The sequence below is a fragment of the Saxophila tyrrhenica genome, assembly GCF_035928015.1.
Source record: "Saxophila tyrrhenica strain CCFEE 5935 chromosome Unknown scaffold_24, whole genome shotgun sequence".
Taxonomy (NCBI): Eukaryota; Fungi; Ascomycota; class Dothideomycetes; order Mycosphaerellales; family Extremaceae; genus Saxophila; species Saxophila tyrrhenica.
This window is the reverse complement of record NW_027041756.1, coordinates 108,645-136,549: the sequence shown is the minus strand read 5'-3', so window position 1 is coordinate 136,549 and position 27,905 is coordinate 108,645. Positions and strand designations below refer to the sequence as shown.

The following is a 27,905-nucleotide window of genomic DNA, read 5'->3' as shown; positions in this document are numbered from 1 at the left end:
GGAGATGTGGTCAATGACTTCGGAAAGATCTATAACGTAGAGTGGTCATAGCTTTGGAAAGTCGAGCATCATCAATTACATCTTCCTTCAACAACATTCGACTTCCTCTCTCACAGCACTACCCCGGTATAGATCACTTCGCGAACATGAACGCTGTACGCCCACCGCTGCTCGAAGCGGCATTGAAGTCGTGTACCAAATCACCGCGTTCCGCAACATACAGAGCTTCCCTCCATCAGTCGAGACGGACCATCCAGAGACCGCAGCGAAGATGGGTATCGGATGGGTCGAAGCCGCCAACACCGCCTGGTACGGCGGAGAAGGTCACCGTCTTCGCGCCCAAGACTCGGATAGCGGTCGGCGTGGTCTTTGTAGGCACGCTCGCCTACTCAATGGTCCGCCCCAACTGCATCTCAGGCTCTCATACCTACAGCTAACGAGTATGTACAGATCACCGGCAATCGCGAAATCGCCGCCGCAGAACAAGACTCCGCCCAACAATACCCACCCCCACCGCCTCCCTCCGGCAGCGGCGGCCACCAGCTCGAAGCCCCCTCCATCGCCGAGCGCGACGCGCTAAGTAAACGCGAATCCGGCATCTCCCCCACCTCGCCCATGCGCTTACGGATGGAACAGTTCATCAAGCAGAAGCAGCAAGAAATCGTTAAATCGCTCGAGTCCGTCGACGGGTCGCGCTTCACTATCGACTCCTGGGATCGTCCGAGAGGAGGAGGTGGGATTACGTGTGTATTGCAGGATGGGCAGGTGTTCGAGAAGGCGGGCGTGAATACGAGTGTGGTGTATGGGACTCTACCGAGAGAGGCGATTAGTAAGATGAGGGTGAATCATAAGGCGTTGGATGCTGGGGTCGAGAGTCTGGAGTTCTTTGCCGCCGGGTTGAGTCTGGTGCTGCATCCGATTAACCCCATGGCGCCGACGGTGCATCTGAACTATCGGTACTTCGAGACGGCGAACCACGACGGGAGCACGAATGCGTGGTGGTTCGGGGGCGGGACGGATTTGACGCCGAGTTATCTGTTCGATGAGGATGTGATTGCGTTCCACCGCGGGATCAAAGAGGCGTGCGATAAGCATGACAAGAACTACTACCCGCGGTTTAAGAAATGGTGCGACGACTACTTCTACGTCAAACACCGCGGCGAGTGTCGCGGCGTCGGCGGGATCTTCTTCGACGACCTGGACGAAACGGAGAAGGATCAGGAGTCGCTGTTCGCATTCATCCAGTCCTGTCTGGGTGCTTTCCTGCCCAGCTACCTGCCGATCATCGAGAAGAGGAAGGAGATGCCGTTTTCCGAGCACGAGAAGCGCTGGCAGCAGTTGCGGAGGGGACGGTATGTGGAGTTTAACCTGGTGCATGATCGGGGCACGGCTTTTGGGCTGAACACGCCGGGCGCGAGGATCGAGAGTATTTTGATGAGCTTGCCTTTGACGGCGCGGTGGCAGTATCAGCATGAGCCGGAGAAGGGGAGTCGGGAGGAGAGGTTGGTGAATATTCTGAAGAAGCCTGTGGAGTGGGTGTGAGATCACTCTAAACAAGGTTGTAGCATCTATTGTACATTACTAGACGCTGTATACCACCAAGCGTTGCTCGACATTCACTTCATACCATACATATATCTTCCTTCAGCGCCAACTGCTCAAAACGGTCATTACAAGCGAATCCAACCGCCAAGCGGCTCCAGAGCGCGATCGATTCCGCCAACGCTTACGAGAAATCGCTGATAACGAGACGAGCCTCCTCCGCGCTACTAGACGGTCAGCTCTTCTTATCGAGATTGTTCGTCTGAGGTGGAGGCGGAGCGCAGTTCAACCTGTTAAACTTCAAGGGACCTCGTGGTTTCTAAGTTTGAAGCTCTTGCTTGTTGTTCCATCTTGACTTGCGTTCTCGAACTTCATCCGGGTTGCTGGGAGCCATTGGAACAGCGCTGTACAATACGGACTACTGTAGGATCACTGGACGAGGAACTATACCACTACCACAGACGACAACACACCACCACCGCAACCATGGACAAAGTGCGCCGCCTCTCCGCCACCGCGGCCGGCGGGCCCAAACGCAACAACTCCATCAACCACGCCGCCGACGCCGACCTAGCGAAAATGGGCTATGAGTCCAAACTCCCGCGCTCCCTCTCCATGCTGTCGATCCTCGGCCTCTCCTTCGCCATCATGGCCGTGCCCTACGGCTACTCCACCACCATGACCATCTCCCTGACCAACGGACAAGCTGTCACCTTACTCTGGGGCTGGGTGCTCGTCTCGCTCATCTCCCTATGCATCGCCGCTTCGCTCGCTGAGATCTGCGCCGTCTATCCAACGGCGGGCGGGGTGTACTACTGGAGCGCGCAGCTGTCGAGTCGCGAGTGGGCGCCCATTGTGAGCTGGATCGTGGGCTGGTTGAACCTCATCGGGAACTGGACCGTCACGCTGAGTATCAACTTCGGCGGCGCGCAGCTCATCCTTAGCGCTATTACGCTGTGGAGGGAGGACTATGTGCCGAATGCCTGGCAGACTGTTCTGATGTTCTGGGCGGTGATGCTTGTTTGTTTTCTGGTTAATGCTTTTTGCGCGCCGTATTTGGATTTTATCAATAAGTTGTGCATTTACTGGACGGCGGCGAGCGTGCTGATTATTTTCGTCACGCTGTTTGCTATGGCGGATAATTACCGCGATGGAGCATATGTGTTTGGACACTTCGACGCCAGCGCTTCGGGATGGATGCCTGGGTGGAGCTTCTTCGTCGGATTACTACAGGCTGCCTATGTCCTCACGGGATACGGACTTGTGGCATCGATGTGCGAGGAAGTGCAGAACCCCTCGCGCGAGGTGCCGAGAGCCATGGTCTGGTCCGTGGCCGCCGCAGGCTTGACAGGTGTGGTCTACATCCTGCCTCTCCTGTTCACGCTCCCGAGCGTCAAGGCTTTACTGGGCGCCGCCAACGGCCAGCCCATCGGTCTCCTGTTCAAAACCGTCACTGGCTCCGCCGCCGGTGGCTTCGGCTTACTATTCCTCATCCTCGGGATCATGTTCTTCGCCGGCATAGGCGCCCTCACAGCCTCCAGCCGCTGCGCCTACGCCTTCGCTCGCGACGGCGCCATCCCGGGCTACAAATGGTTCGGCGCGACCAACGACCGTCTCGGCATCCCGCTCTGGGGGCTCGTCCTCTCCACCGTCGTCGACTGCCTCCTCGGTCTCATCTACTTCGGCTCCTCCACAGCCTTCACCTCCTTCACCGGCGTCGCCACCATCAACCTCTCCTGCGCCTACGGAGGCCCGATCCTCGTGTCCATGATCCGCGGCCGGAAACTGGTCGAGCATTCTTCGTACTCGCTGGGCAAGTTCGGGTTCGTGATCAATGGGATTTGCATCAGTTGGATCTTCCTCGCCGTGGTGATTTTCTGTATGCCGGTTGCTTTGCCGGTTACGCCGGCGACGATGAATTATGCGAGTGTGGTGTGGGCTGGGTACGTTCTACTCCGTTCCGCGATTGCTCTTGACACGTTCGCTGACAGTTTGGATAGCTTCGCCGCTATAAGCATGATATGGTACTTTGTCCATGGCCGACGGAACTTCACCGGCCCTCCGGTACCCAAAGACGACAATCAGGTGCTTCAAGGCGCTGTCGCGGACGATAGTGAAAGGAATCTTGCGAGTGAGACGGAAGTTCAGCCGAAGGCGGAGTAGTTTTTGTGCAGATAGCTATATTGTGATCAAGTCGTTCTCTCATCGCCTCATCGCCAACGGGAGGCGTAGTGCTCCATCTCTGCCGAGGCCAAGGCGTCTTCTTCCTCTTCGCCTTCCAAGCCAGCGGGCGACACTCTCGACAGCGCGGCGTCTTTGCTTGTTCCTGCTGAACCGGGCCCCTTCCTGACCAACTCGTACCCAAGCACCCCAGCCCTCCAAGTCTTCTCACAATAGTCGCAAGTAATGCTCGACGCATTCCGCGAGATAAAAGCCGGCATACCGCACCTGAAGCACGCAAAGCTGCACCGCGCGCACAACTTCGAACCCGCCTGCTCAGTAGGTGGGCGGATGGGCGAAGCGCAAACATCGCACGAAGCCGTGTAACCCATCGCTTTCCGAACACAGCTTGCGCACTTCGCCATCTTGCCAGCCTTCGGTTTCGCTGCTGGGCCAAGGCATGTCATGCACTTGCTCGTCAGACCCGGGTCAACAAGGTCGCCAGGCGTAGCATTGACGACATCGATCTCATTCGACTGCCACAGCGCAGTCGGGATGCGATCTCGCGAGCGCTCGGAGTCCGGGACCCCGTAGTCGTCGTCGGCGTGGTTGGGGAGGTAATTGCACATCAGCCTGCATTTATAGTGCCTTTCTGCCTCCGGTAGAGGCTCGAGCATATCTTTGCGCTCCTTCCTGGCTTCCATGAACGACTGCTGAAGTTCTATCGCTTTCGGCTCCAAGATTTTGGCATCTATCGCTCTGCGTTGTAGATTGAGAAACTTGTCGTATGCGTCTTCGACTTTCTTGTCCGCAGCTCGGAGAGTGTTGTCGGACTCGCTGCTCACGGCGGAGACCGCTGCTTTACGTGTGTGGATCTCGTACTGCTCGTCCCGAGCATCCTTCAGCTCCTTCTTTGCGGCTTTGCGGTCGTCTTTCGATGGCGCCAGGTAAGGCCCGCTGTAGTTCGATCCCTGCACTGCCTGGCGGACGGGCAGTGTACCCATGCGCTTGATCATGACTTGGCCGCTATCAACCAGAGACTTTGCAGCTTCGTGACCCTCGGGGAGCGAGTTGTAATCCTTCTTCGGGGCAGGCGCAGGATGGAAGTCGAACCGCTCCACAGTTCGGACGGTCTTCTCGCCATAGCCGACACTGAGTAAGTTGATTCGACCCTGGTCTTCTCCAATGAGCAGCTCCCTATAATCCGGGCTGAAGGCACCAGACATCAAAGCCGAGGTGAAGGTCGCCACGTCCTTCACATGCGCGTTCTGCGACGACATGTACGGATTCCAGATCTTGACGACGCCGTCGGAAGAGCCGCTGTAGAGTCTTGAGCCAGTTGCGCCCCAAGATAAGAACCGAATGCCAGTGTCCGCGATCTCCCGTTCGCGGTCGTGGTCCAGGACGCTGAGTGACGCCTCGTGCTCTAGCACGTGAAGAGGCTTCTGATTCCCTGCCGCATATCGCTGGTCCCAGAGATAGACCTTCCCATCGGTTGCGCCGACGGCGATGAGATTATCATCGTAAGGACAGTAGACGACGTCGTTGATGTCGAACGCCGGACATTCGAGCTCCAACACTCGCGCAGCCCTGTTCTGTCTCGGAGCAAAGCATTGCACCACACTTCTAGTGCGCTTGTTCACTTTACTCGTTCCTGGCGTGCTCGCTACCGCAAAGATCTGCGAAGCGGCGCTCGGTGAAGGGTTCCAAGCGACGTCGAACACGTTGCGTGTGACAGCATGAACTTCGATGGGTCGGCCGGCGGCGATGTCCCACAAGCATGTCTCCCCTGCCATGTCGCGTTCTTCGTCGTAGCTATCGATCGAGAACCCTGCCAGGAGGAAATTGCTGTGGTGTGCTGCGGTGCCCCATCTTAGTGCCGAAGGGTATATCGCTCGCTCGACTTGGGAATCTTGTCGACCCGGTGACAATGCCGCCATCGCCGTCTTGCCGTTGTAAACGTTGATGCATTTGTCTGAAGTCTGGTGACATGCTGTAGCGACGACGTTGTTGTTGCTGACAGACAGGAGATCAAGAGGAGCTGAGTGTTCCAGTTCGTACTGACAGCTAGCACGATCGACACCCTCGTCGAAACGGTAAGCTCGAACTTTGCGGTCACTTCCAGCTGAGTACAACGTAGAGCTGTCGGGCGAGAATTGCACGCTCGCAACAGTCATGAACAGCCGAGAATCTTGACTCTGCCGCATCGAATGCAGACCGTTGGCGTTACCGCTATCGATCACATGAGGTCGTGGCAGGTGGTGTTCCGGTAGCTCAGCGAGCAGCGATCGCTCGTTATCACCTAAGACGAGGTTGTTCGGCTTGTTGTACTGCATACTCCGATCGTCCGTGATGGCGATAGATCCAGCGGCAAAGTGTCGTCCATCCGGGGCCCAAGCTATATGGGTAACATCGCTAGACGTGCCTTTGAGGTATTTTCGAGGCCCAACATCATCGAACACGTGCTCCTTCAGCTCATTCGGAATTGCTCTTGAGGACGGTGCCCAGCTCCTTCCCGAATTGGTTCCAAGCTCGCGCTGGCGCAATATTCGTGAGACAAGCTTGCGGTATGCCCGCTCTCCTACAAACTGTAGACTTGGGTCTGTAGGACCGCTCACCACCTGAGACGTCGCAGCTGACTCGTCTTCTTGTGTATCAAGCAAGCGCTGCTTCTTGACATCAGCCCACGAGATGAAGCCGTTGACCGCGGACGCGTCGTTGTTACGCTTCTTGCGTGGACGGCGTCCGGCTTCACTGTCCTCGGCCGAGTCGATCGCAACCTCGGAGATGCGTGTCGGCCTGCGGGACGCAATGGCAATCCCAGCAAAACCAGGTGCCTTGCCCATAACTCGATTCTTTAGCTTGCTCGAGTAGCGCACCTGAATGGAGCCAAGAGTCCGCCCGGGCAGATGCTGAGCTATAGCATCCCAGGATAGGTTCTGCTCCTCCTTCAGCTTGACGATGTAGGCATCTTCCTCAGGCGTATAAGGGGTGCCGTGTACGCCAGTTATCGTATTGCTGGAAGGAATCGGAGCTGCAGGCGGACCGGTGGCCTGACTAGTGCTTGCCCGCTGGAGCCGCGGACGTGGTAGAGACTCCAAAGAATCGCGTTGCTGTTGGACGGCACTCGCCGACAATTCTTTTGCTCGATCGATGAACTCCCTGTCCACTTGTGACTGAAGATCCTGCTTAGGGGACGCAGGGACGCCGCGATGCTTCCGAAGCTGTTCTTGAAGACCGGTGACATTCTCCACCCTAGTCTTTTGAGATCGAACGAGATCTGGGGCCGCATTCACCACCATTTCGACGTCACCCTTAAGTGTATCGACGGCTTTTGACGCGTTCAAGCTGTCTGGTGTGACAGGCTTCCCAACAAGGTCTCCGGCCATGGACCCAGCCTTCCAGACGTTGGACATAATCGTCGGAGTGGACGAACGAGACTCAGTGGCCTGCTTCGCCTCTGTAAAATCACGAGTGCTGGAGTCTTTACGAGCGCTGTGATCTTGCGCCGGGACGTCCGGATCCAGCAGCAGACTAGCGGCCGCACTTTTACGCTTCTTCGCGCGTCTCTTGACCGCATGAGGAGGAGCCGCCGAGCCGGACGTAGCTGGTTTCGGAAGCTGCGAATCGTGTTGTGCACTGTTCACTGATCTTGGCCGCTGCTCGAAAGTACTGTGCGTCATCGCAGCCGGTGTCGAAACTCTTTCAGGTGCTCCAGTCGCCGTTGCCGGCAAGGCAGGCTGCGATCCGTGTGGAGATGACGGCAGTGCTGGCTTCGTGGCATCTCTGATGGCAGTATGGGCTGGTGAGTCCAAACTAGGAGCAGCCGTTACATATTTTCTGGGCTTCTCTGATGTCTTTGGTGCAGGAGATGCAGGTTCCAGGTTACCGGCGGATGCTGATTTCGGCCTTGGAGGATGCGACTCTGTAACAGCTTTGAACGGCGACACTAGCGTTTTGACAGTCGGTGACACTGCAGGCTGCTGAGGACTGTCTCTAGCCTTAAACGGCGAAGATGGGTGTTTGATGCGTGCCCAGTCCGGTGATCGAGAGTTGATGGTGTTGATATCAGCCGAGACCTTGGCCAAAATGTCGTCGAAGGGAGCCTCAGCGTTCCGCAAAGCATTCGAGCGAGGCGCAGATGATTCGTCTACTCTCGGTCGCTTCGGTGGACGGGGGTTGATGTCAGTGTTGGCATCAGTAGAAACACCAGCGTTGGTGGACTGGCTAGGAGACTGCACATCACCCAGGCCAAATCTACCGCGCGGCGGCGGTGGTATTCCTAGAGCGGCTGTACGCCGTGCAGCTTCTTGCCACATCAACTCCTTTTCCTTGCGAAGTGTGCCTGGACTGATCATACCTCGAGGCGGGCTCCTGGCGTTGTGGATCTTTGCTGGCACGCCAGGACGTTCGGTTGGTAAGGATAAGCGAGCGTTCTTATGATGAGAGTTTGACCTGATTGGTGCGATGCCACTGGCAGAATTTCTCTTGGTGCCGTTTGCAGAGCGCTGCTCTGTAGACTGGCGGTGCTGCTGCTGCTGCTGTCCTTGCCCGTGACCAATCTTCGCTGTGCCGCCCATCTGCTGAGCCCTGGGCGAGGAAGCTGCGGTGTGTCCATTGGTACCGTTCACACCATTCGTCCTCTTGTCCGTCGTAAACGTCCTATATCCCGGCACCTCATATTCCACACCCCGCGTCTGGTCACCAAAACCCTTCCCGCCACTGCCAGAGACCCTCCGCTCACTCCCAGCAGGACTCCACGCCTCTGCCCTCATCTTCCTCAACTCCGCCCTCGCATCCCCGTGCTGCCCCTCCTGCCTCTCCCGGACATCCTCACTCGGAAGTTTGAATGGCCGAATGCCCAAGCTCGCCCAATCAAATACTCCTTGCTTAGCCTCTCCGGAGCTGGGTGACGCAGCTCCACGAGTGCCATTTTGTCCGTTCTGTCCCTGTCCCTTCACCTTAGGTATCGCATGCCCATTCTTCCTCTCCCGCCGCGGCTGGAAGCTCTGCAACGCCGACGCCGCGGCTCTCCCAGGCGACTCTTCTGGCTCGGGGGAACCGGTGAGGTCGATCACTGCGGGCGCCATGTACACCGGTGAAAATTGGAGGGTCCGGTCATTTAGTGGGTGTAGAGGTCGACTATGTTGGGTGCTTGTGGCATTCGTGTCGTCGGTTTAGGTGACTCTTTTCATGACTGCCATGGTGTGATATTGGCGAAAATGGCCACGTGTCCCTACGATGGCTCTAGTGAGATTGACATGTGATTGTGGTGTTGCAGGGTGTTTGGTCAATGAGGGAATATTGAGAGTGCAGTCGAGGGCCACTATACGCGTGACGCGGGAACATCGCGCAGCCGCTAACCAATTCTATCTAGAACATCGGCTAATCTTATCGACACAGAAGCCGAGGCGCGTTTCCAGCCTCTATCTCCCATCTCATCGTCACATGCACCTGCAACACCTCACCTCCCTCTATCACCCTTGGCCCTCTACCTACCACGCGCACCCTCCCCAATGAGGCGGCAACAATGATGGATCACCTCCGCAACCTCTCCACCACCACCGCGCACTCCACGCACACCATTCTCACCCTCCCCCACACCTACCTGCAAAAATACAGCGCCTTCATCACCCAAAACTCCTCCGCTGTCGGACAAGTCGAAGGCGCCTTGCGCAGCCTCACATACCTCCTGCCCGGGCGTTTCCGCGAGTCCGAGATCGCGTCCGAGTCGCTGAATAGCGGGGTACAGTTACTTGGGCTATGGCACGATGAATTGCTGTCGCAAGCTGTACGTGAGCGTGGACCGGTGAAGGGACAGCAGCAGAGCGCGCATGGACGGTATACGCGCTTCTACTGCCGGAAGAGCCCGGTGTATCGGCGGACGGCGACGGTCTTGGCTTGTGTGCAGTATACGGAGCTGTTGATCGAGATGGCGGCAAAGCGGAAAGGGGAGAGGGTGCGGTGGAGGGTGGTGGTGTTGGTGGAGTTTGTGAAGGCGGTGTGTCGGCTTATACTTATGAGACTGACGAACTCGAGGCCGTTGTTGAGTCCGCCGTTGCCGGAGAGGGAGGCGATTCCCGAGCCGGCGCAACCGGTGGATGAGGAGATCCATAGTCCGCCGAGCGAGAGGAGTGGGGTTAGTGAGGCGGGGAGTGAGGTGTGGACGATGCCACGGACGAGTCTGACGCTGCCGCCGCTGCCGACAAGTGAGGATATCTCGGGGTATCTGATGAGTAAGGTGTTGACGGCGGACGATATCAAGCCGCCCAAAGCACTGATGCATCGGGTTGGAGGGCTGGGAGAGGCGGCAGAGATCATGTACATTCTGCGACCTGTCATCTACGCGGCTGCGATGTCCTACTGGTGCCGAAGGAAGAGTGGCAGAGGCAAGGCGGACTGGAGACCATGGCTGCTGGGCTTGAGCATCGAGTATGGAGCACGACAGCTTGCGAAGAAGGACTTGGAGATGCGGAGACCGGGTGGTGCGAGAGGGCTGTCGCAGCTCGAGAAGGAGGAGCTGAAGAAGAGAGGATGGGCGATGGCGTGGTGGGCAATGCGTGGAGCGTTCTACGAGAACGTGACGAAGGGTGTTGTTCAAGGGGTGGCAGGCAAGCTGAAGGGCAAGCCTTTGCTCGATATGGTGGGCAGCTTCATCGAGGACTACGACTACCTCTGGCAGGAGTACTATTTCCCGACGGCGACGATGTGAGGGGAAAGCCGCTGTTGGTATGGGCTTCGAAGGCGTTGGGAGTACGATCTACCAGCGATATCCAGATTCCTATGTACATGACGATTCGTTTAGCTGTAGCTCGCGGCTTTGTTGGCTATTGAGCTTCTCAAAGCGCTTATTCACAGTCTTTGTGTTTTCGTGGCCACGTGCCTCACCCTCGATTCACTGTGGTCCTCATCACATGTAGCACAGTTCTGCAGTCAAGATTCACCGTGGCATCTGACTAAGTCCAATCACATGATAGCGAGTCATCATCCGCGCTAGCGCAGCGGAAGGTCACCCCGCCATCTCCAAGGCTGCAAGCACCACGACTCTTCGTCCTTGACTAACACTACCACCTCCGACTTCACCACTTCACACGACCCGCTACACGCACACCTGAGTAGACAGTACATACCACAACACCCACGACAACAGCCAAAATGAGGAGCAAGTTCAAGGACGAGGTACGTCAGCGCGACCGCGAGATGCTTGGTGTGACATGACAGCTTGCTAACACCCGCCGCAGCAGTAAGATTCACCCACCACCTCGCGTCGCCACTACTCCCCAGCTAACACGATGACAGCCCGTTCGAGAAGAGGCGAGCAGAGGCCGAGCGCATCCGCCAGAAATACGCCGACCGCATCCCCGTACGTCGCATCTCCCCCCAACCCCACCTTCACCGCTACATACAACCCTCAAGAAGCTGGCCCCTAACACTCACGAACAACAGGTCATCTGCGAGAAAGTCGAGAAATCCGACATCGCCACCATCGACAAGAAGAAGTACCTCGTCCCCGCCGACCTGACCGTCGGCCAGTTCGTCTACGTCATCCGCAAGCGCATCAAGCTCTCCCCGGAGAAGGCCATCTTCATCTTCGTCGACGAGGTCCTGCCGCCGACCGCCGCGCTGATGAGCAGTATCTACGAGGAGCATAAGGATGAGGATGGGTTTTTGTACATCACGTGAGTTGTCTCCCGTGGACTAGAAGAGGGTGATGTGGATTGGTGTCAGAGAGATACTGATATGGCGTACAGCTACTCCGGCGAGAACACCTTCGGCGAGGCGATCTAAGTACCTTCATTTCCTGGGAGGGAGGGATGAGGAGGGATGAACACCTGCGACGGACAAACGATGATGATTGCGTATTGGAACTAGGCACGGGATGACATGACATGAGAGCTGCGGCGTGAAGGACACCATCACCATTATCATCACAAATCACAAGCAGGGAAGTATGGCTCGGAGTATCAGGAGGCGAGCGCAAGCTTATCTAAGAGACATCTTCCTTGATACCACCCCAAGTAGCCGAGCCATTCTAGCTGCCATTATCCCCCCTTGCCTTGCTTTATCTCGACTTCAATGAACTGGCGATGTCTGCCTAGTAGACGAAACGGCTTACGTAGCTTCGCAGTGTCCATAGGCTAGGTGGCATCCGAGACTGCTGTACCCGCCCGCCAAGTCGAATTATTCAAATGGCTCGAGGGATGAAAAGAACATGATAGAGCAACCACTGCTTTGATCAAGGGCGAAGCAAAAAGGAAGCAGCCAAACCATGTTTCGTACCGCATCCCAAAGACGTATCGAACTCACGACCTCCTCCAGGAACCAATGTCAGCAAAAGGAGAAGCAAAATGGAAGGGAGTCCGGGTAGTCAGTCCGGGCCCGGGGGGCCATATAAGTTTTGACTCAGCTACTTCCCTGAGATGACATTTTTTTCTTGGAAAAAGCATATGTAGGTTGAGGGACTGGCGGAGGGAAAATGGGAGGGAAGGAGGGAAAGAGGGATGGCGCTGTGGCCGCAGCCGTGGGCGATGGGATGGGTCCGTATGTACTACTACCTGCCATCCTGGGCGCCGTCCACTGGCGATGATGCAGATGCAGATGGAGCGGTGCATAAGGTATGAGCTTCCATCGGCATACGTGTTTATGTTTTCGAGCGAGGAAGGTCACTTATGCAGCCCTTTTCCGCCAGCACTGAATGGAACGGCTACTGACAGAGACAGAGCATGCGAGCTTGTGATGGAGGTACGCTTGAGAAGCAAAAGGAACGGGTACAGAGCGGTTCTTGTTGCTGTTATACGGTGTGTTTGCATGCGAGAACTTCAGGGCATGGTAGACAGTTTATTCTTCTATCACGGTCTTGCTGTGCGTTTGGGGCGGTGGGAAGCTGCAACAATCAGGACGGCAAAAGAACTATGAAGCAGATACTCATCCGTCCAAAATCAATCCGTCTCTCAGTCGTCGTAAAGCCATAGTAGGAGCCCTCAGCATCGCACTCGCAGATCGCAACCCCCAAAACAACACTCTCGAACCTTCGCCTCTGCACGGCTCAGCACCAGAGCAAAAGGGAAGAGAGGCTGCAACCGCCATAACAGCGGGATCCTCGGTAGGAAATATCCCGAAGGAAGGTATTTGTTATCGCTACTTCCCTGGAATGCTCGATTGTTGAAATAAAATATGATAGCTGCGTTTGAGGGGGGGCGGTGACTGGGTTGAGTCACCGGGTGCTGGGTGGTTTGCGGGAGGCTGCAGGCTGTGTGGCTTACCGGCTTGGACGGGAGGACGGCCATAGTGAGCGACGAACACTGCAAAGGAGAAGGGGGAATGGTTGATGGACATTAGAGTAGATTTAACGAATTGCGTAGAGGAGTGCAGTCCAGTCGTCGTTTGGACTGCATTTTGTGTTCCAAAATCCTTGACCGGCAACAAGTTCATCCCGACTCAGCACACTGAGCAAGCACAGATAGCGGCAAGGTATTGAGTAGAAGTACACATATCTTTGAACCGGACATGTAACAGACAGCGTAGAGCAAAAGCGTCGAACAAAAAGGGGAAACGAACAAAAAGCAGAAATTCGAACGCCCGACCTTGCCGCACCAATCCTTAGCAAAAAGCAAAGGGGAAGGGAGACCGAAGTCTCGAGCTGAATGCTTTCCTGATTCAAATCTGTTGGTTGTGGCTACTTCCCTGAGAGCATAACTTTGGAAAGGGAAATATAATAGGTGGCGGAGAGGGAGCCGAGACGCCGCCGGTCCAGTTAGGGCGGGGGGTGAGGTAATCAGACCCAGAGGAAAAGTGAAGCAAGAGGAACCGGACGACTGGACGAAGAAGATTAAAAGAAAGAGCGGATTGCCTGAAAACAGGCACTGCAACCGAAAGGGAATTGTTTATGGAAAGAGAGACTGAAAGACTGGGTCAGATGGTACTTACCTGTAGGACAGGACGACTGTCGTGATACTGCCAACAAAAAGAAAGACTTGTGCTTCTCGAATGCAGAGTAATACAGAGAATCGAACGCACGACCTCACAGTCTTCGGAGACGCAAAAGGGAAGGGAGACCGGAGTCTCTAGTGTAAAAGCCCTTGCTGATGTTCGATTGTAGCTACTTACCTGGTAGGCAGCAATCCTCGAATTGAATATGACTGTTCATCCAAGCATGCCCGAGGAACGAGCAAGGCATAGACCCGTGGAGACGACAGTGCAGTCGTCCATGCGTCGACGAGACCGCACGGTCGAGAAGGCAAGAGGGCACGTGATTTGTAAATGGAAGCGATAGCAAAAGAGACAACCCACCGCTGCGGCCCCGTTTAGCAGACACGAACTCACGCCCTCCAGGCCAGCGAAAGGGAAGAGAGGTAGATCCTCTAGTGCAATGGCATGCCGAAGCTGATTGGTGTAGCTAATTCCCTGGTGAACAGCGTTTGCAGCCTGATATATAATAGCTGCATGCTGTGGCCGAAGAAGAGGCGAGCGGGATGGGGCTGAGATGGTGAGTCACTCCTTTGGTGGACCGGTGTACATGAGCAAAGCGGCTGGCTGGACGGATGCCTGGCAAGGCGACCATATCTGGAGCATGCCTTTCTAACCTCCAAGGGCAGGAGGACCTGGAGCGATGCTAGTAGAATACCTGTGGTGGTAGGTGATAATGCGTTTTGCCCGAGTCCTGTGGAATGCATGTGATAGCAGCTTTTCAGACCGGAGAGGGAAGGAGTGGGCAATGCCCTGCTGCTGTGGTCATTGACCAACGTGCGCTGGCCTCGATTCTACTCTCCTCTTCCTTTTAATCCTTCTCAGGAGCTATTGTTGATACCGTCAAGTCTTCGGGAGTCTGACGATGTCTCCGCAAATAGTTCTTCAATAGACTTCCGGGCACTGCCGAGGTGCATGGAACCGGCAGGGGCTTTGGACGTTTTTTGAGAACGTGAAAGCTGGCGTTGGGCTCTCGATCAACACTTCTCGCGCCCAAGCACAGCAAAACCACTGAACTCCAAACAAATCTCGAAGCGAATCGCCGACTGGCCCTCGACAGGGCCACCCAATGCCCGCCATGAATATCTTCCGGATAGCAGGTAGCGACCGCAATGCCTTGCAACGTACAGGGCATTGACAGGCTAACCACACAACAGGCGACCTGTCGCATGCCGCCTCGATCTTCATACTGCTGGCTAAGATGCGGACGTCGAGTGTAAGTCTGCTCCTCCAAGAATTTCGCTCACGCGACAGCTGCTAACGGTACAACTGGGCAGAGCGCAGCAGGCATCTCCTTCAAATCCCAATTCCTCTACCTCGCCGTCTACATCACGCGATACCTCGATCTCTTCTGGACCGACCCGACGAAATACGTCTACAACACCATCTTCAAGCTCATCTTCATCTCCGCGCAGACGTACATCGTGTATTTGATGCTCAACGATTACAAACCCACGCATGATCCAAACCAGGATACGTTCAAGGTGCAATATTTGGTCGGAGGGGCGGCGGTGTTGGCGATACTGTTTCCGTATAGGTATACGCCGCCTGAGGTGGGTCATACTTGAGGGCCGGCTGGTCTCAGTGGAGGACGAGACGGAATGAACGACGCTGACTATGTTTAGATGCTATGGGCCTTCTCCATCTGGCTCGAGTCCGTCGCGATCCTACCACAGCTGTTCATGCTGCAAAGAACGGGCGAGGCAGAAACAATCACCACGCACTATCTCTTTGCGCTGGGCGCGTATCGCGCGCTGTACATTCCCAACTGGGTCTGGCGATACTTCACCGAGACGACTTCTACAGGGGGCGGTCATTTCGATGTGATTGCTGTCCTTGCTGGGATCGTGCAGACGGTGCTGTATTCGGACTTCTTCTGGATTTACTATACCAAGTATGTACTGCGTTGAGTCTCCGCTTGGAGGTGGATTTCCATGCTGACATGTTATGAACAGGGTTCTGCAGGGCAAGAAGTTCAACCTCCCGGTATAGGCGGAACGCGTCAACAGCGTCTGCTCTGATGTTGTTCGAGCCAGATGGCGTAAGAGGGAGAAGGCACATCTCTCAGATATCTTCTGATGCTTGGTTTATGCATAGCACTCGGCGTTGCAAGGCTACGATAGAGAAAGATTCGGTCTGGTTGGGTGGAAGGAGCGCATGCTACGGCTCCGCCTGGCTGGGCGTTGGAGGTCTGGAATGTATGAGATACCGATCAGAGCATGTGTAACAGTTCACAGTCTTCAATCGCATATTAAAACAAGAGACCTCAAGCTATACAAGCACGGCAAGCCCACTCAAGCCCCCTGCCCCTTGTGGGCATCCGGCACGTTTTGCGGGGCAGGAAGCTTGGAAGCTCCGACATCACCAAAACTGCAACTGCAACGCAACTCCACCATCCGATCCGATCGTCATTTTGCTGTGCTCGCGTGTTGCGTCGATCTCTCGCTGATGCCAGCCCGCTGCGCGCTCCGTGAAGTGTTGCCGTTGATCAGCGGGGACATACAAGACGTAGGTCAAGACTTTTGTTGGAGTTCTTAGGGTCTTGTTGTTTCTTACTTCTTCTCGTCCACTTCATCTTCTGATTCTGCTCTGTTCCTGCACTGCTTCCTTCCTATAGAATCGCTACACTGGCTCGCTTGAGCCTGCTCGCACGCGCCGCTCCCGTCCTGGACAAATAGGAAGACTCCAGAAGCACCAGCAGCAGCTTCCAACATGGCCGCAGACGAAGAAAAACACGAGTCCGTCGACCACATCGACCTCGACGCTGAGAAAAAACACCACGCCCTCCCCACCGACTACGTCGAAGACCCCGCCCTCGAGCGCCGCATCACCCGCAAATGCGACTTCCACATCCTACCCTGGATCTTTGCGCTCTGGCTGCTAGCTTTTATCGACAGGTCCAACATCGGCAATGCCCGCATTGACGGGATGGAGGAGGATCTAGACTTGGAAGGCAATGATTTCAACATCGCGCTGACGGTGTTTTATATTCTGTATGTGTTGCTGGATGTGCCGTCGAATTGGCTGTTGAAGATTGTGGGTGGGGGGAGGTATCTGCCTATGTTGGCTATGGTATGGTTTCTTTCTGTTCTTGCTGGCTTGTGATTTGCGGCTGATTGGTTGTGTGGTAGGCATGGGGTATTGTTGGGACCTGTATGGGCGCTGTCAAGAGCTTTGGCGGTTTGGTGGCTTGTAGAATGCTGCTGGGTGCTTGCGAGGGCGGCATGTTTGGGGGGATAATCCTCTACCTCAGCATGTTTTATAAGCGGCACAACTTGATGTTTCGCCTCGGAATATTTTACTGCGCGGCGCCGCTGAGTGGAGCTTTCGGTGGATTGCTGGCGACTGGGCTGTCCCAGATTGACTACCATGGCTACAATGGTTGGGTGAGTGACTGCGCGCCACTACTGACTCGGGAATCTTAAGACTGATTTTGTTTGGCAGCCGTGGATCTTCTTCATTGAAGGCGCGATCACCATTGTAGTGGCAGCCGTCGCCTTCTTCTTCCTGCCTAACACTCCTGGCTCTGCGAGCTTCTTGAGCGAAGACGAGCGTTTGATCGCCGTGCACCGACTGCATGCGGACTTGCAAGGCGGGACGAGCAGGGAGAAGGTCGAAGAGGAGAAGTTCAGCTGGGCTGCGGTAAGCGTGTATCCGTCTTTCTGCTACCACGACAATGGCTAACACGACATTGCAGGTCCGCTTCGCCCTGCTGAACGTCAACACCCTACTCATGTCGTTCAACTTCTTCCTCATCCTCATCCCGATCTACTCCTACTCGCTGTTCTTACCGAGCATCATCGAGGGAATGGGCTACTCCAACGTCACCGCACAGCTGTTCACCGTCCCACCGAACTTCCTGGCCTTCCTCGTGGTCATCGGTAGCTCCTACCTCAGCGACCGAATCAAGATGCGTGGCCCGCTGATCGTGGTCGGGTTCACCATCGCAGCGGTCGGGTACATCATGCAGCTCGCCTCCGACTCCAACGCCGTCCGCTACGCCGGCACATTTTTCATCGCCGTCGGCGCCTTCCCCTGCTCCCCTTTGATCCTCGCCTGGCTCTCCAACAATCTCGCTCCTCATTATACCAAGGCCACGGGCGTTGGCTTTCAGGTCGCCATCGGCAACTGCGGTGCCTTCGTAGCGACCTTCACGTACCTGCCTGGCGACGCACCGGACTATCGCACTGGACACAGCATCAACCTCGGCGCTATCGGGTTGACGCTCATTGGTGTAATTGCGAATATCCTGTACATCCGATGGGAGAATGCGGCGCGAAGGGCAGGGAAGCGGGAGTATAGGTTTGAGCAGCAGAGGGAGGGGGAAGGCGAGCTGGGGTATAGGCATCCCGAGTTTAGGTATACCACTTAGCTTTGTAGATAAAGTAGATACACTACCAATTGAGGCCTAAGCTGCCTCTTTACCAACAAGCCGACGATTTGGTATAGCAGTACATCAACGCCAGCTAGGCGATACTGGAGTTGATGTTGCTCGCACGTGACCATTTCTGATTTAGCCGCGAGCGAGACGTCCTCGAATTTCCTCCCACGTTTCACCTCTCGCCATCCAGCATTGTGCGACACCCATTCGAAACATCGCATCGAGGTATAGACATTCTGGACTCCGGAGAATGCCTGCCGCCAGATCTCGCCAGCCATGGTAGCCGGAAGGAGCGACGAACGCCTCTATTGCAACGCCAAGGTCATCTCGTCTCGTGTATATTGGTCTTCTAGGCGCGCGATCTGCCTCAGATGTGCTCATCTGAAGATAATAAAAGGGAGTCCACCTTCCCGATCGTGGAGTCTGGAGGTGGTCGAAGAAGAACATCGTCAGCGCAGAGCGAAGTCGCCGGCCCACGATAGTTCTATGGAAGTATGCTGAAGCTCACTTGGACGAGCAACGTTTGCAAACTGTCTCTGGCAGGGAGGAGTCTCGCCCGCCGGCTCTGGCCCCGCCTGCTCCGGCCAAGGTCACTCCTACGTCTCAGGTTTAGAGTATCGAGCAACACAGCAATTCTCCGTGATACCAAGGCAATCTACACCAGCGTCTAGATGTCTAGACGACGTTTGGGCGTGATCGCTTCGCCTACAGGACGATTCATGCGCTCAAGCGATAGTGGAAGGTAGGGAGAAGGGTATATGAGCATGGCTTCCACCACTCTTCCACGATCTTTCTGTTTGCAAGCTCATCTTCAGTGTTCCATCCAGACCTTTCTGTCGTTTCATTTGAGACCGTTGACCGGCTCTTCCATTCGTTTCTCCAAAGTCTTAGTGACAATACGCTCTCTTCTACCACTCACAAATCACAGAACATCTTGAAGATGCACTCGGTCACCATTTCGAGCATTGCCGTGGCGGCGATCGCTGCCCTGCCAGCTGTGTCTGCCCACGGGTTCGTCTCGGGCATCGTCAGTGGAGGCAAGTGGTACAAGGGTAGCGACCCCAACTGGTTTTACGGCTCCAGCAAGCCTCCCACGGCTGGCTGGTATGCCCTGAACCAAGACAATGGCTTTGTCGCGCCCGATGCATATGGCACGCAAGTAAGTCGTCATATCTCTTACGACATGCTGGTCCGACCTCTGACCATCGATAACAGGACATCGCCTGCCACATCGGCGCCACGCCCGGCACTCAATCCATTCCAGTGAAAGCTGGATCATCCATCGACCTCCAGTGGAACACCTGGCCCGACAGCCACCACGGCCCAGTCATCGACTACCTCGCCAAATGCTCCGGCAGCTGCTCAAAAGTCGACAAGAAGTCCCTGAGCTGGGGCAAGATCCACCAAGGCGGCCTCCTCAACGACGCTGTCGTACCCGGCAAATGGGCCTCTGACAAGCTGCTCGGTAAGCGCCTTCCTCTATCAACAGCAACACAAACCAGTCTTGCTAATGTATACGAACAGCCAACAACATCACCCACACCGTCAAGATCCCCGCCTCCGTCGCCCCAGGCAACTACGTCCTGCGCCACGAAATCATCGCCCTGCACGGCGCCGGCAGCACCAACGGCGCCCAGAACTACCCGCAATGCATCAACCTCAAGATCTCGGGCTCGGGAAGCGGCGTCCCGTCCGGCACTCCGTCGACGAAGCTGTACAAGGCGACGGACCCGGGTATTCTGGTTAGCATCTACCAGACTCTGAAGAGCTACAAGATCCCGGGCCCGGCGCTGTGGAAGGGGGCGAAGAAGGCGAAGAGGTTTGCTGCATAGGTGTTGAGCGTTGGTGAGAGGTTGAGAAGGGGAGGTTAGATGGTGGATTCTCGTGCTGGATAGATGACGGTTTGGTTCACTCATCACGAGATGTCATGACGATTGCATTTTTACACATCCAAAACATTTCATTCAACTTTGTAGTTTCTCATCTGACTTCAACTATAGCCCTTTGCAAAAGGAAGCAGACCCGCCCCGTACGATGATTGCGCGAGTAAAATAGCAAAAGGGAAGGCAAGCCCCAGCAAAGGGACTCGAACAGCATTAAGGTATGCAATCACCATAGGTGAGAGGGACCTGAGCGAACCAGACGCCGCACTCTCGAAATCTCTTTTTGGTACAGCTACTTCCCTGATTGCACGGTTTTTCGAAAAGAAATATAACGGTTCACTCTTGTCCGTCGCCGCTGTCCCGATCAAGATGGCGGTGTCGTCGGAGTTTGCTCGGCATCCTTCGAGGACGTCTCCAGTCTCCCTCGACCAGCGCATGGGATCAAGTGAACCGTCCATAACCATGTACAAAATGAATCCAGAGCGAGAGGACAAAGGCCAAAAAGGGAAGGGAGCCTCCCAAGAGAGACTCGAACAGCGCTAAGGTGCACTGCAGACCTTACAGCGTTAAGGTACGCCGCAGGACCTCCAGGAACCTGGCGAGCCAGGCTCCCATTTGCCAATGCAGTTTGTCACAGCTACTTCCCTGGTTTGCAGCTTTTGTTGGAACAGTACATGACTGTTGAGAGGACGCGAGTCCGAGCTGCAGGAAGGGGATGAGCTGACCTCGGAAGCCTGCGAGCCTGTCTTCTTATTTGCTGGATGGAGTTGAGGTCGGAATAGAGCTCATATGCTTTGAGCGGTGTTTTCAGAAAACCATCCCATCTCTCGCATGCCGGGGGGGGTCGAGTCGAATACTGTCCTGATAGATGGAGGCAACGGCGTCGTCGGACCTTGCTCAGATTCTTAGAACCAATTTCTCTCATTTCTCGCTCCAGTACCACCAGAAGTTGCATACTCGCACAAAAAGAATCCCAGACCAAAGAAAAAGGGAAGGAAGTCTCCCCAAAGAGACTCGAACAGCGCTTAAAGGTGCGCTGACAACCACACAGCGTCAGGTACGCTGCCAACCTTTAGGAACCTGGCGAGCCAGATCCCCATATAAGCGGCTCTTTTTGGGAAAAGAGGCAAGAGAGGTTGTTACAGCTGACTTCCCTGATTGCGGCTTTTTGGGGGAAGGTATGTGATTGTTGGGTGTAAGCCGGTTGCGGTGGGAGCGTAAGCTGACGTTGGGCGCTGGGATGGGCTGCGAGGCCGTTTTCTTCTTTGTTTTATGGAATTGGAGTCGGAACATATCTCAGGCGCTTTCAGCAGTGTGTTGAGAATGTCTTTCGTCTCTCATGTGATATGAGACGTCGGATACTGTCCCGGTAGAGGCAGTGGTGCCGGCGGAATCTGCTCGCATCCTTTGAAGCAGCCACTCCAGTTTTCTTTCATTGCTTGCTAAAGTTGAAATAGACCAGATATCCGATCAAAAGAGTCCAAAGGCCAAACCATCAAAGGTCCAGCAAAAGACCAAAAAGGGAAGAAAGTCACCCGCAGGGACTCGAACAGCGTTAAGGTACACCGCAAGACCTTCAGGAACCTGGCGAAAAGCCAGGCTCCCATCACCGAAGTGGTGGCTTTTAAGAGCCCAATTTCAGCTACTTCCCTAGATGCAGCTTTTGTTTGGACAGTATATGACTGTTCGTTCGGACAAGCGAGGTGCAGTGGGTTGGCGAGCTGTGCCGCATGCTGGACGCCTGAACCGGGCTGGACACTTCGGCTTTTTCCTTCGCTGGGATGGATCAAAGTCGAAATGTATGGGAAGATTGGTGTCGAGACACTGTTTGCCGCTCAGGTGCTATGAGATGTCGGATACCTCGACCTCGAGTAGAGCTGCGCCGGACAGAAGAAGCCGATTTGGTTCCACTCCTTCTTCTTCTCATCATCGGATTCCTCTGGAACGTCCCATTCGCCTTTGAACACTATCGTCTTTCCTCGCTGGACGTACTCTGTGTGCGCGCTGACGGTCTTGACGATGTTGTCCGTCAAGCCCACGGTCGCCAGTTCCTTCAGCATTCGGAAGATGTTGTGGGCAGTCTCCGGGAAGGTGTCCGGAGAGTAATCGTCATGGAACGATACTTGAACCGACAACTGGTTGATGCGGTACAGGTTGTCGCCGTCTGGATTGCAGGTCAAAGATGGCCCGTTGTGCAAGAGCGTATTCAGGATCCAAAGCAGATCCCTGAAAGCAGTACCCGGCTGTCTCGGCCATCCATCATTGGAGCGAAACGCCTCTGTGCTGAAGATCCGTAGCGTCACGTCCAGATCAAACGGTTTCTCTCGCGGCAGCAGCGGCGGAAGATAAGTCCACGTCGGCCAGGAGAGGTAGCCCTTGAAGATTATGTCCAGCTCGGCTTTCAACGGCCGGCCTGCTGTGCGGCCTGACACCTTTTCGAAGCATTCGTTCCGCAGCTGTCGACAGACCCAGACCCAGGATGGGTATCGAAAGGGGACGTAAGGTGGGTAGTGGATGTCGTGGAGTTTCGTTCTTCGTCCCACGGTCGGAGGATATCGCGGTGGTTCATTGCGGGCTTCCAGTATATGACAGAGGATCTCGTCTCGTAGTTCTCGAGGGAGATTGAGTAGTGGTGAGTTCTGAACGATCTTCGTCCGGTCAATGGGCTTGTTGTTCTCGTCGAGCTCGCGGTAGCGGAACATGCGCGAGTAGATGGACATCCTCGATTGGTGATTTCGTGTTTGATTGATGTCAATCCTGGTACACTGTGATTCAGTTCGATTGTGGCATTGTTTTTCTAGATCTCAATGGCATGAGATCTGTCGACATCATCGTTGGATGCTGCTGGAGCTAGTCAGCGGAATCTTCCGTTCTCGAAGTCAACCTGCCTTTGTAGTATTGCGAGGAGCCAGATATCAGCACAACAACAAACTGCCCGACGACTTCAAGATCACCATGTTGCTCACGCTGCTATCGAGTCTCCTCTTGAGCGCAGTCAGCGCCTCCGCCGCCCGCCTGACCATCTCCATCCCACCATCACCACCACAACTGCCTAATCCAGCGACCCTCACATCCTCTACCCACGCCGTCCTGCTAGGACCACCCGGAGTACGATACGACGTCCCCTTGCGACGAGACAACATCTTTCTCTTCCCAGACATCGACGCGGCAAGCTACCTCCTCACCATCCACAGCCGCGATCACCAATTCCCACCACTACGAGTCGACGTAGAGAAAACAGACAGCGCGCAGACGATCTCGGCATGGCAGACTTTCAGAGGGAACGAATGGAGCAACAAGGGGCCTTCGTATGGATCTGCGCAGAACGAGGCTACGTTTGAAGTGCGGCCTTTCGCGCAGAAGGAGTTTTATATGGAGAGGGGAGGGTTCAACATTTTGAGCTTCTTAAAGAGCCCGATGATTCTGATGTCGTTGGTGTCGGTGGTTATGATCTTTGGGCTGCCGAAGATGATGGAGAATAGTATGTTGCACGCTGGGTGTGGTTCTGCTGCGGGAGGCTATGTGTTGACATGTTGCAGTGGACCCGGAGATGAAGGCAGAAATGGAGCAGATGTCCAGCAAAGGGCCTATCTCTGGCTCAGAAGGGGCTGCCAGTCAGAGTATGAACGTTCGTTTCCAATCAATCTACCTTATACTGACGGTGTGCTACAGTCCAGAACTTCGATTTGGCAGGCTGGATGGCCGGCTCGGGCGGCGGAGGTGCTTCTGGAGGAAGTGGAAGCAAGAAACGATGAGCCCCATGCAAAGCATATCATTACACCAGTTCTTGTGCCAGCCTTTTCACATATGAGCACTTCTGTGTCTGGTGAGTACAACTTATTTGTGGGTACTCTGCCCCGCTTCCACCTATTCCTCCCGAACCAGCTCCTCTTGGGAAGGTGTTTACAATGATCCGCAGCCGGCATGTTCAACTGCCTTCTACTGCCTTTACCACGCCCACACTCGTCATGTCTTATTCCTGACAGGCATTCAGCCTAAATTGGTAGGTCCGATACATTTTGAGCTTCTACCGAGCTCTGTTTACCTACTTACACCTCTGACTTCATCCTATCCATCTGTCTCGTGATACTACCAAAACCGTCTCATATATTCCTCTTGGCACACCTTCACAATGGCTCCAATCAAAGTCGGCCTCATGGGCTACGGCTTCTCAACCAAATGCTTCCATCTCCCATTCATCACGCCCAATTCAGACTACGAAGTCGTCGCCTTCCTGCAGCGTGCAGAGGCGCCAAGTGATCCCTCCAAGGTCGAGTCGGGAAAGCATTGTACTGTCGACTACCCGAAGGCGAAGCACTACCGAACGGCGGAGGAGTTCTTCAAGGATGGGGATGTGGAGCTGGTGATTGTGTGTACGAGCTCTGATACGCATTGTGAGTTTGGAGAGCAGGCGCTTAATGCTGGGAAGCATGGTATGTTATCTTCCATCACATCTTTTAATGAAGGGTGGCGCTGATGTGTGTGCGAAGTCGTGATCGAGAAGCCCTTCACCGCCACAACAGCAGAGGCGGACAAGCTCATCGCCCTGGCCAAGCAGAAGGGCAAAATCCTCACCGTCTACCAGAACCGCCGTTACGACTCCGACTTCCGGACGCTGCGGCATCTGATGAGCATTGAGCCGAATCCGTTTGGCAAGATCACCGAGTTTGCGAATCATTATGATCTCGACAGTCCGCCGTGGGCGAACTGGGGGAGTACGGTACGTCAGCCCTCATACACTTCTCTATGTTTTACATATTGATATTGTAATCCAGACACCAGCCGACTCCCCCGCCGGCGGCATGATGTACGGTCTCGGCACGCACTCGCTCGACCAAACGCTCCTCCTCTTCGGCAAGCCGAAAAGCGTAACAGCTTTCCTGCGCGTGCTGAGAGAAGGCGGCACGGACGATGCGGTCGATGACTCCTTCACCATTATTCTGCAGTACGGCGGCGAGCAGAAGAACCTCATCGCCACGGTCAAGACGACGGTCGTGAGTCCGCAGACTAAGCAGTTGAAGTATTGGGTGAGAGGCACGAATGGGAGTTTTGTCAAGGTACGTCTCCGCCTACCCACCCAACTAAACTGTCCCTCTTAGAGCCGCGTGCTCACGTACGAACAGGAAGGCGAAGATGTGCAAATGGACCACCTCCTCGACTCCCACATGAAGGCAGACAACCCCGGCTTCGGCATCGAACCCGACCGCTACCACGGCACGCTGCACACCAAGACCCCGCTCGACGAGAGCAAATTCGAAAAAGACAAAACCGGCGTGCTGTTCACGGGCAAAATCCCGAGTAAGGTGGGTTCGTATATGGACTACTACCGGGACCTGGCGGCTGCGATAAGGGGGGAGAGGGATGTGGAGGTGAAGGCTGAGGAGAGTCGGATGGGGATTAGGGTGATTGAGTTGGCGAAGGAGAGTGCGCGGAGGGGGGTTAGTGTTGAGTGGAGTGAGGGGCCGTGAGTGATTTGTCAGTAATGGACGTGAGACTGGCGGGACGTGGTAGATTCGATTGTGCTGCTTCGATGGACCCGTGGTGTCAACGCTCGTACCGCTCGATGTTCAAAGCCCTCACATGCTCGCTCATACTAAACTCCATTCCTTGGCCATTTTTTATGCTGTCTTGGTATCTTGGTATATGTCTCCAATGCCACGCTTGTACCATGCATGCCCTTCAGATCCTGCTTCGCTTCCATGCCATGCCGTCTCTCCAACGCTATATCCCATCTTCTCCAAACCAAACACAAACATATCAAACCCCTGCTAGTATTTGAGTATCCTTTGATCATCACCATCCGCACACAGAAATCACACCGTTGCCAAAATCCTCGTCCCAACATTCCTAGACACGCCCGCCCGGCGACCACTCTACGCCTGCGCCTTCACAGTCTGCGGCCACACACTCGACGACAGCGGAATCCCGGGATACCCCACTGCACTCTCACACACCCAATTCGCCGGCACATACCCCGGGGGACATCCGGCCTGCTGCAGAGCGCGCTTCACCTCCGCCGCGCGCTTCGCCGCCTCCGCGGCATCCATCCGTTGTATTTCGGCCGTGAGGTGGTATGCGAGCGAGCGTTCGAGGTCTGGGGTTGAGACGGGAGGCGGGGTGATGAGGTCGACGGTTGGTACGGTGCCGGTGGTGGGGGTGAGGCTGAGGTTGCGCTTGTTGTTGTTGATTTGGTTTGTCCGGGTGCCCATGTTGAGGAGGGCGGTGAGGTCTCGCCATTCGTGAGATGCTACCGTTTCGTTGACGTTTGAGACTTGCGTCGACTGCGAGGCTGGTGGCGCGGCGACTTGGGTGATTGGGGTCGTGTTGGTCTGGTTTGGCCTGGCACCCATGCTGAGGCCAGCAAGGAGTTTTTTGCCTTCTTCGCATGCTAGGTTCTCCCTGAGATTTTGGATTTGTGTGGAGGTCTTCTGTTTCTTCACCGCCGGCTGCGGCAGCGGCTGCTCTGCGGCGCGCTTGCATCCCTTCTTCGCAGTCGCAACAGGCGCCATCTGGCGCTGGGGGACGGGTTGGGAGATCGTCTGGCGGGGGAGGGACTGGTCGACTCGAGCTGGCGTCGGGCTCTCCGACTGAGGGACGGGCATTTTCTGGCGCTGGGAGACGGCGGGGGCGTTCTTGTTCAGGCGGGGAATGGGCGTGTAGCGGGGAATGGGCGTAGGCAGGTTTGCTGGTGGCCTGTTCTCCATTCGGGGAATGGGTACCGGGTGGCGCTGGGAGACTGGTGGTGAGTACATCGTCTGGCGGGGAAGGGGCTGGCCGACCCCAGCTGGCGTCGGGCTCTCCGACTGAGGGACGGACCCCATCTGGCGCTGGGAAACGGGCGGGGAGCATATCTGGCGGCGGAGAAGAGGTGGGCTGGGTCCGGGGGGTAGCACGTTCTCCGTCTGGTGGAGGGGTCCGATCTGGCGCTGGGAGACGGGTGAGGAGTACATCTGGTGGTGGAGAAGAGGCGGGCATGGTCTCGCCGGCGACCAGCTCTCCGACTGGCGAAGAAGGCCCGTCTGGTGCTGGTAGGCGGCTGGGTAGGTCGTCGGCTCGCGGAGAAGAGGCTGATTTGCTCGAGCTGGTGTGATGTTCTCCGACTGGTGGGCGGGGCGCATGTTGTATTGAGGAGTGCTTGGGCAGCCCATCCGATTTTGGAGAGGACGCTGGTAGACGGGACGCAGGTTGTATTGCGGAGAGGGATCGTAGCATGCCGTCTGGCGGAGAGGAGATGGGTTCGCTTGAGCCGGTGTCATGTTCTGCAGCTGGTAGCCGTGGCCCATGTTGTGTTGAGGAGTGCTCTGGTAGCCCATCTGATTTTGAACATGAGTCTGGCTCGGTCGAGCCGGTGTCATGTTCACCTGCTGCTGGAGTGTATTCGTGTAGTGTTGAGGAGTGCTTTGGTAGCACGCACGATTCTGGTGAAGCGACGGGGTGAATTCATCAGGAGGTGTCGGGTATGGGTGTTTGTTTGTTTGTTGCTGCGCGACAAAGGGTTGCGGCTGCTGCTGTATCGGCGTGGCAGGCGCAGGCGCAGGGGCGGAGGAAGGCGTCGAGAAGTTGCCGGCGCTGATATCTGGCGCCCAGCTGTCGAACCAACCAGTGTTGTCGTCGAGTTCGAAGTTGTAGCCGCCAAGGAGCATACTTTCGAAGCCGTCCATGGTGGCGTGATCGGTGGGATGAATGATAAGAGGTGGAAATGTAAGGTGGTTGAGATGGTGAAGAAGTTGCAGGAGATTACGAAGAAGAGGACGAGGAGGGAAGTAGTGCAAAGAGGATGGCTGGCAGATGAGGTAAGGTCGCGAGCGGTGTAACGCAGCGCTCGATGAGGTGAGGTCGTGGGAAGCCGAGAGTGTCGGAAGATCGCTGGACGATTTGATTACCTACCCACTGCTTTCGGAGCGCAACAATTGGTAGACCACAGGCTATGATCTCACAGCTAGGTTGCAAAGCGTTCATGGAGTCAGAGGGGT

At 55.5% G+C, this 27,905-nt stretch overlaps 12 protein-coding genes across 12 annotated transcripts; 9 read left to right on the top strand and 3 right to left on the bottom strand.

Moving 5' to 3' along the window:
- Positions 1–146: 146 nt before the first annotated feature.
- HEM13 (Coproporphyrinogen-III oxidase) lies at positions 147–1,542 on the top strand (the record flags this gene model as incomplete). Its single annotated transcript, XM_064807775.1, has 2 exons — positions 147–395; positions 451–1,542. 2 exons carry the CDS (start codon positions 147–149, stop codon positions 1,540–1,542), a joined length of 1,341 nt encoding a protein of 446 aa, XP_064654050.1.
- A 486-nt stretch (positions 1,543–2,028) lies between these two features.
- On the top strand, positions 2,029–3,705 carry LTR77_010556 (uncharacterized protein; the record flags this gene model as incomplete). The annotated part of the gene is made up of 2 exons (XM_064807774.1): positions 2,029–3,485; positions 3,543–3,705. The coding sequence occupies 2 exons, from the start codon at positions 2,029–2,031 to the stop codon at positions 3,703–3,705; spliced, it is 1,620 nt and encodes a 539-aa protein (XP_064654049.1).
- Positions 3,706–3,752: 47 nt separating this feature from the next.
- LTR77_010555 (uncharacterized protein) lies at positions 3,753–8,792 on the bottom strand (the record flags this gene model as incomplete). Its single annotated transcript, XM_064807773.1, has 1 exon — positions 3,753–8,792. The coding sequence occupies one exon, from the start codon at positions 8,790–8,792 to the stop codon at positions 3,753–3,755; it is 5,040 nt and encodes a 1,679-aa protein (XP_064654048.1).
- A 2,065-nt stretch (positions 8,793–10,857) lies between these two features.
- Positions 10,858–11,490, top strand: ATG8 (ubiquitin-like protein atg8; the record flags this gene model as incomplete). The annotated part of the gene is made up of 3 exons (XM_064807772.1): positions 10,858–10,881; positions 11,002–11,381; positions 11,454–11,490. The coding sequence occupies 3 exons, from the start codon at positions 10,858–10,860 to the stop codon at positions 11,488–11,490; spliced, it is 441 nt and encodes a 146-aa protein (XP_064654047.1).
- A 3,256-nt stretch (positions 11,491–14,746) lies between these two features.
- Positions 14,747–15,236, top strand: ERD2_2 (endoplasmic reticulum retention protein; the record flags this gene model as incomplete). The annotated part of the gene is made up of 3 exons (XM_064807771.1): positions 14,747–14,768; positions 14,826–14,884; positions 14,946–15,236. 3 exons carry the CDS (start codon positions 14,747–14,749, stop codon positions 15,234–15,236), a joined length of 372 nt encoding a protein of 123 aa, XP_064654046.1.
- Positions 15,237–15,293: 57 nt separating this feature from the next.
- On the top strand, positions 15,294–15,660 carry ERD2_1 (endoplasmic reticulum retention protein; the record flags this gene model as incomplete). Its single annotated transcript, XM_064807770.1, has 2 exons — positions 15,294–15,562; positions 15,624–15,660. 2 exons carry the CDS (start codon positions 15,294–15,296, stop codon positions 15,658–15,660), a joined length of 306 nt encoding a protein of 101 aa, XP_064654045.1.
- A 720-nt stretch (positions 15,661–16,380) lies between these two features.
- Positions 16,381–18,040, top strand: LTR77_010551 (uncharacterized protein; the record flags this gene model as incomplete). The annotated part of the gene is made up of 4 exons (XM_064807769.1): positions 16,381–16,740; positions 16,800–17,054; positions 17,113–17,310; positions 17,366–18,040. The coding sequence occupies 4 exons, from the start codon at positions 16,381–16,383 to the stop codon at positions 18,038–18,040; spliced, it is 1,488 nt and encodes a 495-aa protein (XP_064654044.1).
- A 949-nt stretch (positions 18,041–18,989) lies between these two features.
- LTR77_010550 (uncharacterized protein) lies at positions 18,990–19,881 on the top strand (the record flags this gene model as incomplete). Its single annotated transcript, XM_064807768.1, has 3 exons — positions 18,990–19,208; positions 19,265–19,514; positions 19,574–19,881. 3 exons carry the CDS (start codon positions 18,990–18,992, stop codon positions 19,879–19,881), a joined length of 777 nt encoding a protein of 258 aa, XP_064654043.1.
- Positions 19,882–21,767: 1,886 nt separating this feature from the next.
- On the bottom strand, positions 21,768–22,652 carry LTR77_010549 (uncharacterized protein; the record flags this gene model as incomplete). Its single annotated transcript, XM_064807767.1, has 2 exons — positions 21,768–22,096; positions 22,172–22,652. 2 exons carry the CDS (start codon positions 22,650–22,652, stop codon positions 21,768–21,770), a joined length of 810 nt encoding a protein of 269 aa, XP_064654042.1.
- A 118-nt stretch (positions 22,653–22,770) lies between these two features.
- LTR77_010548 (uncharacterized protein) lies at positions 22,771–23,687 on the top strand (the record flags this gene model as incomplete). The annotated part of the gene is made up of 3 exons (XM_064807766.1): positions 22,771–23,413; positions 23,472–23,552; positions 23,605–23,687. The coding sequence occupies 3 exons, from the start codon at positions 22,771–22,773 to the stop codon at positions 23,685–23,687; spliced, it is 807 nt and encodes a 268-aa protein (XP_064654041.1).
- A 377-nt stretch (positions 23,688–24,064) lies between these two features.
- On the top strand, positions 24,065–25,400 carry LTR77_010547 (uncharacterized protein; the record flags this gene model as incomplete). The annotated part of the gene is made up of 4 exons (XM_064807765.1): positions 24,065–24,365; positions 24,423–24,652; positions 24,708–24,989; positions 25,032–25,400. The coding sequence occupies 4 exons, from the start codon at positions 24,065–24,067 to the stop codon at positions 25,398–25,400; spliced, it is 1,182 nt and encodes a 393-aa protein (XP_064654040.1).
- Positions 25,401–25,805: 405 nt separating this feature from the next.
- LTR77_010546 (uncharacterized protein) lies at positions 25,806–27,593 on the bottom strand (the record flags this gene model as incomplete). Its single annotated transcript, XM_064807764.1, has 1 exon — positions 25,806–27,593. One exon carries the CDS (start codon positions 27,591–27,593, stop codon positions 25,806–25,808), a length of 1,788 nt encoding a protein of 595 aa, XP_064654039.1.
- Positions 27,594–27,905: the final 312 nt, after the last annotated feature.